This window comes from Henckelia pumila, chromosome 2 (genome assembly GCF_033568475.1).
Source record: "Henckelia pumila isolate YLH828 chromosome 2, ASM3356847v2, whole genome shotgun sequence".
Classification (NCBI taxonomy): Eukaryota; Viridiplantae; Streptophyta; class Magnoliopsida; order Lamiales; family Gesneriaceae; genus Henckelia; species Henckelia pumila.
Window position 1 is genome coordinate 140,814,679 of NC_133121.1, and position 13,918 is coordinate 140,828,596.

The 13,918-nt window shown below is 35.0% G+C and overlaps 1 protein-coding gene across 2 annotated transcripts; it reads left to right on the forward strand.

The window, feature by feature from the left end:
- The first annotated feature begins 747 nt into the window (after window positions 1-747).
- LOC140879979 (AP-2 complex subunit alpha-1-like) lies at window positions 748-13,641 on the forward strand. Of its 2 annotated transcripts, none has more exons than XM_073283983.1 (27): window positions 748-1,051; window positions 2,009-2,140; window positions 3,313-3,438; window positions 3,534-3,596; window positions 3,671-3,768; window positions 3,852-4,059; window positions 5,436-5,507; window positions 5,652-5,744; window positions 6,234-6,335; window positions 6,664-6,761; window positions 7,058-7,139; window positions 7,232-7,320; window positions 8,136-8,241; window positions 8,345-8,410; window positions 8,719-8,825; window positions 8,902-9,006; window positions 9,097-9,217; window positions 9,355-9,534; window positions 9,638-9,880; window positions 11,392-11,472; window positions 11,612-11,776; window positions 11,862-11,948; window positions 12,080-12,208; window positions 12,297-12,377; window positions 12,496-12,567; window positions 12,913-12,992; window positions 13,074-13,641. In XM_073283983.1, the coding sequence occupies exons 1-27, from the start codon at window positions 920-922 to the stop codon at window positions 13,210-13,212; spliced, it is 3,057 nt and encodes a 1,018-aa protein (XP_073140084.1). In that variant the 5' UTR covers window positions 748-919; the 3' UTR covers window positions 13,213-13,641. The 2 variants fall into 2 exon arrangements, with proteins under 2 accessions (XP_073140084.1, XP_073140085.1); XM_073283984.1 differs by having other exon boundaries at window positions 12,083-12,208.
- Window positions 13,642-13,918: the final 277 nt, after the last annotated feature.

The window sequence follows — 13,918 nt, forward strand, 5'->3', positions numbered from 1 at the left end:
ATAATTTTTATCAAATAATAATCAATTAAAAAATTGTTAGTATAAGAACTCAAATTTACTTAATAATTAAGATATACAGAATAGATAACAAATTTAAAATATTTGTATACATTAAAAACATGATAGATGGAATTTGAATATTATATGTTTGCAATATCTAAATATAAGTGACTACGAATTTTTTTCACAAATTTATTAAGAAAAAAATTCATAATAACTCATTTTTAGAGTTTGAAAACAGTAAACATGCACAACATTTTTTGAGATAGTCTTTAGGTCAATTTTGTTTGACGAATCTATTATTTAATTTTACTTATAAAAAAAATATTTTTTATATTAATAGTATTTCTTTTCATTATATATATGATTTGTAATATTATATTACAGGAGACTTATTATAAATAGTTTACATGATATTCAATATATCATAAATTAAAGCCGTGATTTTTTTTGACAAAAATAAAATAATATAGTTTACATGTGATAATTTAATTATGCAACAATGATATATAGTAGATAAATTATTATTATTATTATTAATTAAGAGTACATTCGAGTCAATGTGCTACAACGAAAAATAAAAATTATAGTATAAATTTTTTTTTTTCATAAACGAAATAAAAATTTTATTTTATAAAATTGATCTATGCGCGAGAAAAGTTTTCGTTTGTGAATTTCATCCTTAATTTTATTTTTGATATTTTTTGATACAAAATTTTTGAATAACACTGTAATAATAATAAAAAAAATAAAAAGGCGTCAGCCTCCTTCCGTCCACTGTCCGACGGCATTTCCAATCTCTCTCTCTCTCTCTCTAGACCAAATCACTCCCCAAAATTAATTGCAAATTTGTTGTATCTTGAATTTGATCGAGATCTGTGATATTTGCCATTGGATCTGGTGGTTTGCTGGATCTGAGATGGCGCTTTCGGGGATGAGAGGATTGTCCGTCTTCATCAGTGATATTCGGAATTGCCAGAATAAAGAGCAGGAGCGGCTTCGTGTTGATAAAGAGCTGGGCAACTTGCGCACACGTTTTAAGAATGAAAAGGCAAGTCTTTCTCTATTAATGCATTAAATTTTGTTCTCTTAGCCATGTTAATGTGCTCGCAGTGTTTGATTGATTTTTTGAATGTGGGAGCACTGGGATGGCATGCAAGCCTCAGTTTTGAAACTGGACTCGAGATGCAATTTTGGGATAGTATAATCGATTTGTAATTTTACATTGCGGGAACTCGGATTGATCTCATCGGGAGAAATGGCTGGACTTCTTCTTCTTCTTCTTCTTCTTCTTTTTAATCTAGGGTTTTAGGATGTAGATTAACAGTTGGAAATAGCTCCAGTGCGTGTAAATTGGTTTGATGAGCTGGATATATTGAATTTATCAAGTTAATTATTTGTTGGTTACTGTCGGCCCGTCAGAGAATTAAATACACCGGGGAAATGATTTTGTTTGAATTTTCATTTACTATAATATTCATGGCTTAATGGAGTTCTGATACTTAAAATTGGTAATCCTTTGGTGAAGAAATTGGAATGGTTAGGATTATCAATCATAGCTTGAGAAGGAATTTGTGTGTTCAGATAGATCATCTTCACTTCATGGCTAGGATGTGTGGTGGAGGTAGACTGACTGCCAGTCGGCTTCATTTCATTGAAACCTTTCTCCTCATTGATCTAACTTATTACAGCTGAATCTTCATTTGCCTGTTAAATCGATCACGGGTTACACATTTGGCTTGATTTCAATATACTGATGTAAGAACAAAAGGAAATGAATGAGAGAGGCAGGCGTTGACACAAGGTCATTGATTGGAGAATATGTGAATGTTTAATAGGAATTTAAGATTTGCATGTGTTGTGCTCGTCAACTGTAATCTTGGATCTTGATGCTCATCTGTTCACTAAAAAGAAATGTCAAATGGATAAATGAAGGTCCCTACATTTATTTTCACGATTACAAATTTTGATAGCCCTGTTACTTAATTCATATGTGTTCGCTCAGCAGGGTCTAACTCATTACGAGAAGAAGAAATATGTCTGGAAAATGCTTTACATATATATGCTCGGGTATGATGTTGATTTTGGTCACATGGAAGCGGTTTCTTTAATATCTGCTCCGAAGTATCCTGAAAAGCAGGTATTATTTGCTATAATCTTTTGTATTATCATAGTTAACCTGCATCTCTTGACTGTTAGTATTAGTGCTTTGACTTTGTAAGTAGCCAAATCAATTGATAAATGAAAAGTGGGTCTGTATATTGTTGTTATCAAGACCGATTTTCAAGTATTTATTTTGTAAAAGGATGATGTATGAGTAATTGCCTATTATAATAAGGTTTTACCACTTGACCGTTTGGTCAACTGCATTTCTGTTAACATAGGCCTACTGTTTTATATGTTAACTGTTGTTTGAACACAATCCGTTATCCATTATTCCATGCCGAATATTACATGAACTTCTTAGTCATAGTTCATACATCCAGTTTCAAATGGGATATAATAATAGTTGTGTGTGTGTGTGTGTGTGTTTTTTTTTTTTTTAAAAATAGTTCATGCATCCAGTTTCAAATGGGATATAATAATAGTTTTGTGTGTGTGTGTGTGTGTGTGTGTGTGTTTTTTTTTTTTTAAAAAATAAATCATAGTTGTGTTTAGTAATGAAGTACTACTGGAAAAGGTCGGTTACGTTTTGTTTTTAGTTTATATCTTGAAATAGTAATGATTGACTTAATATTTTGTGGAAAAGCCAAAGGGAATGAAGTTGTTGGTTTTATCACTGTGATTAGTGAAATTTGAATGAATTACTAAACCTACAGGTTTAACACTGGAATACCCTGATAAAACCAACTATTATTGTCACCATATACCAATATATGCACGTTTTATTGTAAAATACATTAACTCATCTGGAAGGATAACTTTGTTGATGTGTTTAGAATGTAATGCAATTAGTTTCCTTGCTCTTTCTGGAATACGAAGGTATGCTGTCAAGTGTCAATAGAAAAAGATGAAATTCAAGGGATATGTTTGATGGTCATTATAAAGAGTATCTGAATATTCTCAAGAGCATTAATGTGTTTTATATCTGGAAGAGTTTACATCAACATTTCTATATCTATTTCATTTGGAGATTTTGGAATAAACAGAGAATAAATTATGTCTCTTTTCGTTTATATCATTACTTTGGCCAAAAGTTGCCTTACAGTGATATATGAGATTACCTATAATCATATCTTTCTTCATGGTTTAGGATCAGCTATATGTTTTTATCACTTGTTCATTGAATTTATATGGACTCGTATTTTTCAGGTTGGATATATAGTCACATCATGCCTTCTCAATGAGAATCATGATTTTTTGAGACTAGCAATTAATACAGTTCGGAATGATATTATCGGTCGTAATGAGACTTTTCAGTGTCTAGCTTTAACATTGGTATGCCAAGATCTCCTCTTCTCTCTCTGTGTACCATGTTCTTTGAATATGATTTTTTTCCCCTTTACTGTGTCCAATCCTGTCATTTTGTTCAGGTTGGAAATATTGGTGGGAGAGAATTTGCTGAATCCCTAGCTCCTGATGTTCAAAAATTACTCGTAAGTGAATACCAATTTGAAGGATCCATGTTGATGCAGCTATTCAATGATGCTGAACTTTTATCTTGCTCCAGATTTCTAGTAGTGTCAGACCACTAGTGAGGAAGAAGGCAGCGTTATGCCTACTGCGTCTCTACAGAAAAAATCCTGATGTTGTGAATGTTGATGGCTGGTAAAATAAATATATGCCACTAATTTTGTGTTTGTCTGCTGAATGCCCGGCAAAGCTATTATCAACTGCCTTCTTCATTGCAGGGCGGATCGAATGGCACAACTGTTAGATGAACGGGATCTGGGTGTCTTGACTTCTTCCATGAGTCTTCTAGTTGCTTTAGTTGCAAATAACCATGATGCATATTGGAGTTCTCTTCCCAAATGTGTCAGAATACTGGAAAGGCTTATCAGGAACCAAGATGTTCCCCAAGAATACACATACTATGGTATTCCATCTCCCTGGATTCAGGTTTGTGCTTATCTTGATCTCCGTTTCTTGACCAGAGGTGATATTAATCTAAATTCTATTTCTTTTAAATGATGTAAGTCTGTAACCTTTTGTCATATTACCTGGATGTCTTTTAAAATTGCTTCCTGACCTGATTTTACTAAAGAAATTTTTGAGCTCGTGCAGTGAATTAATCAACCAGAATTGATTGCTATCTCCAAAGCCTCAAATTAAATGCCTTAAGCTGCCTGAGGAATATGATTGACGTATAGAATTAGCTTTGGTTTCATTAAACATAAGATATGAAAGTGTAAACTGGTTAGTTAAAATTTGAACTCTTATCCAGGCTCATCTGAAGAAGTACTACTTTGGGGGACTTTAGATTGACAATGCAACAAGTGGCCAGTGATTTTACTTGAGATTTGAGAACTTTGTGATGTTGTCAAATTTGGATGTTGCATTAGCAGGATTTGAAGAGAGAAGTGTAGGGTTTCTGTTGACCAAAAAAGTAGGACAGTGCTATCTAACATTGACTGTGGGATATGGGGAGATTTGCTGTGAATGTGACGGTGTCTCTAGAGCACAAAGGCAAGTTGGAAAGAACAGATGAAAATTGAAACCCACTTTGCTTTTTTTTTTTTTTTATAATAGTGTTGACAACCATCCATCTCTTTATAAGCAATAAATCGGAACGGGGAGATAAGGGGAAAGATAGTGCTGCTGGGTTGACCAAAGAGCAGGACAATGCAAGCTAGCATTGGCTTTGGGATGTGCAGACTGGCAAAAAATGTTATATATTCTTTGGACTGTGTAGCCTGCATGGCATGCTGATAGAGCAGATGAAAGAGAGACCAAGCTTTTGTTTGTGTCCGATAATGATGGCAGCTACCATCCGATCATAATGACTGGTCTCTCATTGGTGATTTCTGATGTAGACCTTATGCCAAAAAAGAAAAGAAAATTCCGCGCATGGTCAATATTCTTCAGGCTTGAGCTTTACTTTCCAAAATGTTTGTATTGAGCGCAACACAGTTTGATGAAAGATGAGCCCATTAAGGGTCTTTGCATGGTTTACTGGTCCCTAATTAGTCAACTTGCAATCGATAAATTTCATGCATTTTAGTAGTGGTGATAGCCCTGATAATAGTTTTTTATGCTCAGGATATGATTGTCAATAGTTTTTAAGCTACCTTGAGCACGTTTGCACAGATTTGAGCCAAAAGTGGAGGCATAGTGATTATTTTTTCTTGGTTTGTCTTCCTTTGTTTGTCAGTTGAAATAAACTCGTGTCCACTGAAGTTTTAATCTTAAAGTAGCAGCTCATAAAAGAACCCTTTTCTTGATTTACACTCTAGTATCCAACCATCTCTTGATGCTTTTAACATCTGGCACTGCAGGTTAAGACAATGAGGGCTCTTCAATATTTTCCAACCATTGAAGATCCAAACACTAGAAGATCATTGTTTGAGGTTTAAGTTGGTCTTTTTATGTTTGTGATAACCATTTTATTTAAGTTCTAAAAGAATTATGATGCCATTTTTATATAAGTGTGCTGAATGTGCTCTTGTATTTTGATCTATCATCTCCTTAATTAACTCATTTTGTGTGATCAGGTGTTACAAAGGATATTAATGGGAACTGATGTTGTGAAAAATGTGAACAAGAATAATGCATCACATGCTGTTCTTTTTGAAGCCCTTGCTCTTGTAAGTTTTGTTTCACAATTTCATTTGATTGTTGTGTGCTTAAATTGTTGCATTGTGGTTGAACTTAGGGATTTTTTCTATTTCTTGTCAGTTTGGTAGTTGTTCCATATAAGAGCAGAGTTAATGTGATTTTTACGCGAATGTATGTATTCATGACTAAAACTGTTAAAGAACTTGTTATTAGCTGGTGCTGAGATGTTAAATGAGGAAGTATGCCTTAATTTAGTAATGAATGCCTGTGATTTTGTTGTGAAGCTTCCTTTATGATTTTTCACCTAAAGTGCTATTCAAGTGTTTTGTCTTTGCTCACGTAATGCATATCCTTTAAAGGAGACGTCTCTGCGTAAGGTGGAAATGGTTGGTTTATTGTAAGAGGGGAGAGGGATTTCCTCCTCTTCTCGCACTCTCTCTCTCTATGTGCATTTTTGTGGGCGTGGTGGTGAATTTGACCAGCAGATAACAGTTCTCGTGTCGACTTCTTGACTGTAGGTCATGCATCTTGATGCAGAAAAGGAAATGATGTCTCAGTGTATTGCATTGCTCGGTAAATTCATTGCTGTTCGGGAACCTAATATAAGATATCTTGGTTTGGTGAGTTGTTAGTTTGTTATGAAATGCACTATGTTATGATTGCCTTTTTGTTTCTTTTTTCAATATCTTGATTCATTATTTCGATCATGGTGTCAACATTGCTATATTTACTCCTCGATTTTATTATTTGTATCATGGTTTCAGCGTTCTATATCTATTCATCAATTTTTTTAACCTATATCGTGTTTTCAGCATTACTATATCCATTCCTAGATTTCTTACCTCGTGAAATTTACAAGTAATTGTGTTCTTGATTACATTGGCGTGCGTAGCTGTTGTGGGGTGATTATTGTGTTTCTGCATAGATAAGAATATTCCTGTGGTGCAGGAAAATATGACCAGGATGTTGATGGTCACAGAAGTACAGGAGATCATAAAAAGACATCAAGCCCAGATCATCACTTCCCTGAAGGATCCTGATATCAGGTCGCCTAAATTGTTTTATGTTTTTTACGAGAGTTCATTATCTACCAAGCATGACAGTTTTTGTATCAAGGTTATGAATAGTTGGGTGCTGTGTCTTTTCACTTTAAGATCCATGTCTTTCATTTTCCTTTTACAAATTTCAATTGAAACAAAAGGCATCATCTGATTATACGATGATGTCAACATTTATTTTCTTAGAGTGTGTCTGTTTCCTTGTTACTTTTTTTTAAAAAAGAGTTGGTTTGTCTCAGTTGATGTTTACGCTGAGGGTTTCTGATGAATGATTATTTCTACAGTATTAGGAGACGTGCACTGGATTTGTTATATGGCATGTGTGATGTCTCTAATGCAAAGGACATAGTTGAAGAATTATTACAGGTGCATATTTACATGGGTGGCGTTTAATTATATTTGTTGGTTACTTTAACTGACCAAGATGGAATAATAGGCTGATTTTCATCTGGTTTCAGTATCTTAGCACAGCAGACTTTGCAATGCGTGAAGAACTGTCACTTAAAGCTGCTATTCTGGCTGAGAAGTTTGCACCTGATTTGTCGTGGTATGAGATTGACCTAAAGTAGATAAAATAGGCCAAGTCTTTGACATACTTAAAATACGTAACTAATGCTAATGGGATGTCCTTGATACCATCATTGAGTATTATCTTAAAAAATATGGTGGTCGTCTGTCATGAATCATGATGAGGTATTATCCATATCTTTTTAGGTAATCCTAATTTTTTGGTACAATATCAGATTTAATTGGAATATATTTTCTGATAAAAAGGACTGTATTAGATGCATTAACTGTGCTGTTTCAAAGTCAAATTTGCGGAACTCGGAGGGCTGTTTTTTTATATATCTTTTGTTAGAGCAGAGGAATAATTTTACAGGCGAATAGCAAAGATCCACAAAATGCAATAGATTTGTGGGTCATCTGGGTCTTATAATTATGAAAGGTTCATATGTTAGATTAGATATTAGTTCACTTCTACCAAGGCTTAAATAATTATGAGAGGTTCATTCTATTACTTGGTTCACTAATGCTGAACATCAAATTCGGAGCCTGTCCAAATGAGATATGTGAGCCTACTGTGGTGGTTAAGGGGTTAGAAACAATGGTGGAAGGGTTAACCCTTCAACTCTCATGTTGACTGAAGTATTTGAAGGTCGAGTTCCGTTGTTGATTTCTAGTAGATTAGACTGAATTTAGGATCAGTTTTAGTCTCTTTCCATCAATTTGTAGAATAAGCTATATGTGTCATTATGAAGATCGAATAGGTATTTAGACTGTCATATATTTAACTGTTTATATGACAGTCTGTAACAGGCTTGATATAAGAACATTTATATGTCTCTCCCTCGCGTTTTCCAGGTATGTTGATGTGATTCTTCAGTTGATTGACAAGGCAGGGGATTTTGTCAGTGATGACATTTGGTTTCGTGTAGTGCAGTTTGTGACTAACAACGAGGACCTACAGGTAATTTCCTCGTTCTTGTCACTTATGTTGCTGCATAGAGTTTTTGTTTCTGTTAAATGACATTTTCTGTTCTGCTCATGTATTTCATTTGTAATCTTGTCAGCCTTATGCAGCATTGAAAGCTAGAAGTTATCTCGATAAGCCCGCTATCCACGAGACGATGGTGAAGGTGTGTTACATCACCTATGGTTTTAGTATTATCCAATTTTTATCGCGGTGAAAAAGTGTAACTGATATGCATCATATCATCATATATTCTGGGGCTAGAATTGAACTTAAATTTTACTTGTATGCTTACCGACGGAAGAAAAATGTTATTTATTGAAATACCTGGTACATCTGATATGAACTGCTCCACCATATGATAGTAATGGCAGATTAGTCCTCTGTTCTGTACTATTAAAATATGTTGATGTTTTGTATTTATTGGAACATTAAAATAAAATGTTTCGTAATTTTTTTTTTTGTCAAAAAAAGGTGAGCGCATACATCCTTGGAGAATACGGCCATCTTCTTGCCAGACGCCCAGGGTGTAGCCCGAAAGAAATCTTTATCATCATAAATGAGAAGCTTCCTACCGTTTCGTAAGTGCATCTGTTCAACTTCTGTTGTGATTTATATTTTCCTTCTACCATGTTTAACTGTATCTAATTCAACCAGGACTTCAACAATTCCTATTCTTCTTTCCACATATGCAAAAATTCTGATGCACTCCCAACCACCAGATAAGGAACTGCAGAGTCAAATTTGGGCGATTTTTAGCAAGTAATCACAAGAAGCAATTTGTTGTGTTAATTGGCTATTAATAATACATGTTTGGGTACTTACATGAGATTGACAATGGTTTGTTTTAAGGTATGAAGGTTGCATTGATTCTGAAATACAGCAAAGGGCAGTTGAATACCATGCATTGAGTAGGAAAGGTGCAGCTCTAATGGACATACTTGCTGAAATGCCTAAGTTCCCTGAGCGGCAGGTACCAAGATGAGATTCCATATGGAGTTAAAATCTGTTTAGCTTATACTTTGTGCTGGCTGAGGACCTTTATTTTGATTTGAATATAAGCATGATTCTTTCAGCTGCTATTCTGACTCTGTAAGTATTTGATTCTAGTCTTCATTGATAAAAAAAGCTGAAGATTCTGAGGCTGATACTGCCGAGCAAAGTGCAATTAAATTGCGGACACAACAGCAGGCTTCTAATGCATTGGTAGTGACTGATCAACTTCCTGCGAACGGCCCACAACCTGTGGGCCAGCTTGGTATTGTGAAGGTGCCTAGCATGAGTATCACGGTAAGATATCCTTTTCTTGCTAGTGGCAAACCATGCTACAGATTTGAGGATTTGATGATCTGGCCATATTCATGTATGGAACAAAAATCATCTATGTCAACAGGATGATAACACCTCTGAACAAGAAGTCACACGTGAAAATGGCATTCTGACGGTAATTGATTCTCAACCACCCAGTACAGCTTCTCCTGATCTCCTTGGTGACCTTCTAGGGCCACTAGCTATTGAAGGCCCTTCTGTTACCACGCACCAGCCTGAGCCAAGTGTGGCATCTGACTTGCAAAGTGGTATAAGAGCTGATGCTTTAGCTATTGAACCTGTTGAAGAACTTGCAAACAATGTCCAGGTATCACTTTCTTCATACTACTTTTAGACATGTATACCCAGGTTACCCTAATGGTGGTAATATCTTGGGATCTGGGAGTCACAAGTATGATGATTTTTCCTAATCTGTCTTTATCTTAGACATAAATCTAGAAACCAGCATATTATCCGATTGACCTGTTGTAAACATCCAGAAATTTAATGTCACAAATTTATGTGGGTGCTTCCACATGCTTACTTAGGCTTCTTTGATTGGCTAGTTCTATGTAGATAAATGCATCTTTATGAAATTTTGATTGTTCGAGAATCAAATCAACCATCTTTAATCACTCAACCGAGTTTCAGGATCCGTGCGCCTTAGAGGGAGGGTGTGTTTGGCTAAGTTGATTAAAAATGGCTTATAATCTCCTAGAGCTTAAAAGCTGTCTTAGGAGCCTATAAGGTGTCAGGACATGTTTTAAAAATAAGCTGTTAAAGGAACTTATTTTAAACAACTTAAATATGTTGATATATTTAGTATTATAAGATTTTTTTATTCTCAAAATTACCAAAAAAAGTATGTTATAAAGATAATGTAACAAGTCATGCATATATGAAAATAGTTTTAGAATTAACCTATATTAAAAAAAATAAAACTATTTTTATTTTAACTAGAAAAATTTATGTTATTTGGATTTTTTTTAAATTAATATTTAATATTTAATGGGCGGATGATATGGAGGGAATTTATGAAAATATGCAAGGATATTTTGAAGAGATAAAATGTCAAAATAAGACATTTTAAAAAAAAGAGTAAGGTCAACGTTACTTTTTCAAAAACCAAATAGCTTATTTTGACAACTTATAAGTTTGAAAAAAATTTACCAAACAAATTTTAACAGTTTATCCCCCATACACCCTCTTAATTGGTGATATATTATAATGATTTGGCTTATTATTTATTATGTTATTTGCTTCTGACAGTCACAAAGGGACTAAAATTTAGTTAACTTTCCACTTAATATATTAGAACCACCCACATTTTATCAGATAGAATGCTAACATTCTTGTCCAATATAACATCCATTTTATGGTATATGTACGCCATACAATCTCTTTTGGGGATTTACCACATGATAGCTTTCAGAATTTTTTTGGTAGGATAATCTATATACATGGAGATCAGCGTAAAATGACAGATAGAAGACTAACCTGAATATGCACATACAAATAAAACAGCAAGGGAAAATCAAACTATCCTTGGTGACTGTGTTTTCGAGTCTCCTTGCATTTGTATGTGCGCATTCTTGGTGGTCAGCAGTGAAATAGAGCGATTGGGTCTGGCGGGCCCAATTCTTTATATTTCAAACATAAGCAGGATCAAAGATTGATTGTGGTATTTAAATTCTTTTTGCCTTGCAATTCTGTAGTATTTAAAATCTTTGTTTAGAGAAAATTTGTGAAGTTCTTAATTAGTTGGAGGTAATGCTGCAACACTTCATTCTAAATGAATTCTATTATTATTTTCTTCACTCAACTACATTATGCGTGCAGCCAATTGGTGATATTGCCGAACGGTTTCATGCTTTGATAGTGAAGGATAGTGGTGTATTGTACGAGGACCCTTATATTCAGGTACACTGTCTTTTCATTTGTTGTTTCCAATTTTTATTTGTGAATGATCGACTTCCTATGTATCACCAATTGGTTTTAGCTTAGCTGGTGATGATTGTTTCCCAGTGGTTGAATGTCAACTTTTCTGATATGATTCCAGATTGGCATAAAAGCTGAGTGGCGAGCACATCAAGGGCGATTTCTTCTCTACTTGGGAAATAAAAACATTGCCCCTCTCCTTTCAGTTCAAGCTATGATTCTGCCCCCTTCGCATTTACAGATTGAACTTTCATTAGTTCCCGAGACTATTCCTCCAAGGGCACAGGTTGGATTACTAAAGATTTCATTTTCTCATCAAATCCTGTTTTCCGCATTATTGTATGATTAAAACAAAGTCTCTTGGTTTCTAGGTTCAATGCCCTGTCGAAGTTATCAACCTTCGGCCAAGCAGAGATCTGGCTGTTCTGGACTTCTCGTACAAATTTGGAACCCATGTGGTATTGCTTGAAAATTTTGTAACTATTACTGAGGATATTGATGTGTACAGCCACACACACCTGTGTAAAATGCTCTCTTACATTCTAACTTGTTTTTGTTTGTAAACTTTACATGTGGGTGTCTCCACCAGCAGGTCAATGTAAAACTTCGACTTCCCGCTCTATTGAACAAATTTCTTCAACCAATCCAACTTTCTGCTGAAGAGTTTTTCCCACAATGGAGATCACTCTCGGGGCCTCCATTGAAGCTGCAAGAAGTTGTATGTGCTTGGTGAATTTTATCTTCAAACTCCTATGCCTACTCAACTCAGACATAAAACACTGCACTCATTTTCTTGAGCTTTCCAGGTGAGAGGTGTAAGGCCGATGCCACTGGCAGAAATGACAAACTTATTTAACAGTCTGCGGGTGATGGTTTGCCCTGGGCTGGTAAGTGCTTTGTCCTTTTTACTTCCCGCCTGATACAACAGTTGGGAAATTATTATGGCGGTATGACCTTTGTGTTGATTCTCTGATTATTTTGACTTCCTGTGATATCACCGATCAGGATCCGAACGCAAATAATTTGGTTGCTAGCACAACTTTCTACTCTGAAAGCACACGAGCCATGCTATGTTTGGTAAGCTTGTCTGTTTTGAATTTTTTGTTTTCTAGCCTTGTCTTATGTCGCTACAGTAACTGCATAATGAATATTGGATGAAGAAAGCTGGAATCAGCCTTTGGTTTTACGGACATATTTAATATAATTTGTTCAATAAATCGTTCAAATGACTTGTATGCACATGACATGCTAGTAGATTCTGCTGGGTAAAATTCTCATTGTAACATGCTTCACTGCAGCCGTACTAAAGTCTTTCAAGAATTGGGTTATGAATTTATCTGCATTCGATTAAATGACTTAAAAGTTTACGTGTAAATAACTCCTACACCTAATTTTGAATCTGATTTGGTTTTTATTGTTTAGATGAGAATAGAGACAGATCCAGCAGATCGATCTCAGTTGCGGATGACAATTGCTTCTGGTGATCCTGTGCTAACATCCGAGTATGTCTTTAATCTCCAAGTCTACGGCATTTGAATTACGCATTAAATTATATATGATAAATGATCTCGAACCCTTCTTAGGTTGAAGGAGTTCATTAAAGAACAGTTGGTCCACATACCCATTCCTTCCACACCTATGCCTCCTCAAACTCAACCAGTTAGTTCACCCACAACTGCTATGTCAGATCCTGGGGATCTTCTTGCTGGTTTGCTTAACTAAGACATTGGCTTGGTCAATAGTAGAAACTATATTATGTAATGAACAAAGTTCATACGGCGCAACTGCCCCTATATCCTGAAAATGCAAGAAGGGCAGCAAGAACGTGTTGCTAGAGCTCGCGGGGAAGATGGTGAATCTGTATGGACTCGGCTTTGCATTGAAGTTATAGATCTTGGAGGTCGTGAGGTTTTCATATTCTTTTGCACAATTTTTTCGTGCCGTAGCAGTGTTTTCCTTCTTTTTTCAATAGATGTGTAATATTTTTGTCTTCTGTTTTTTTGCCTCTTTTCTAGTCAGGTTTTCTTCCATTTCTCTGTGTAATATGAAATATGGCATTTGAATATCTTTGAATAGTAACGCCAGAGTAGACGCATTTGTTTGTTCATGATATGATTTTTATTAGGAAGAAGTTTTACTTGTTTTAATTTAATTTGTCTTGCTAAATTTCAGCGTCAGTTTCTGCATTTTCAATCTGTTTTCAATTGAATAATCGTCATGACTATTGAAAGATTCACTTCGTACCGTATAAATTATTGGGTCACGTGGTTTCCCATAAAATATGAGAACCTAAAATGCATTAATTTCAACAATTTATAATCGGGGTATGCCGATGACTTAAATTTAAACGACCAATAACATGTCATAAAATAAACATAATGATAGAAAGTAACACCCAATTTCTAAAATCTAGGTTCTTGACATGTGT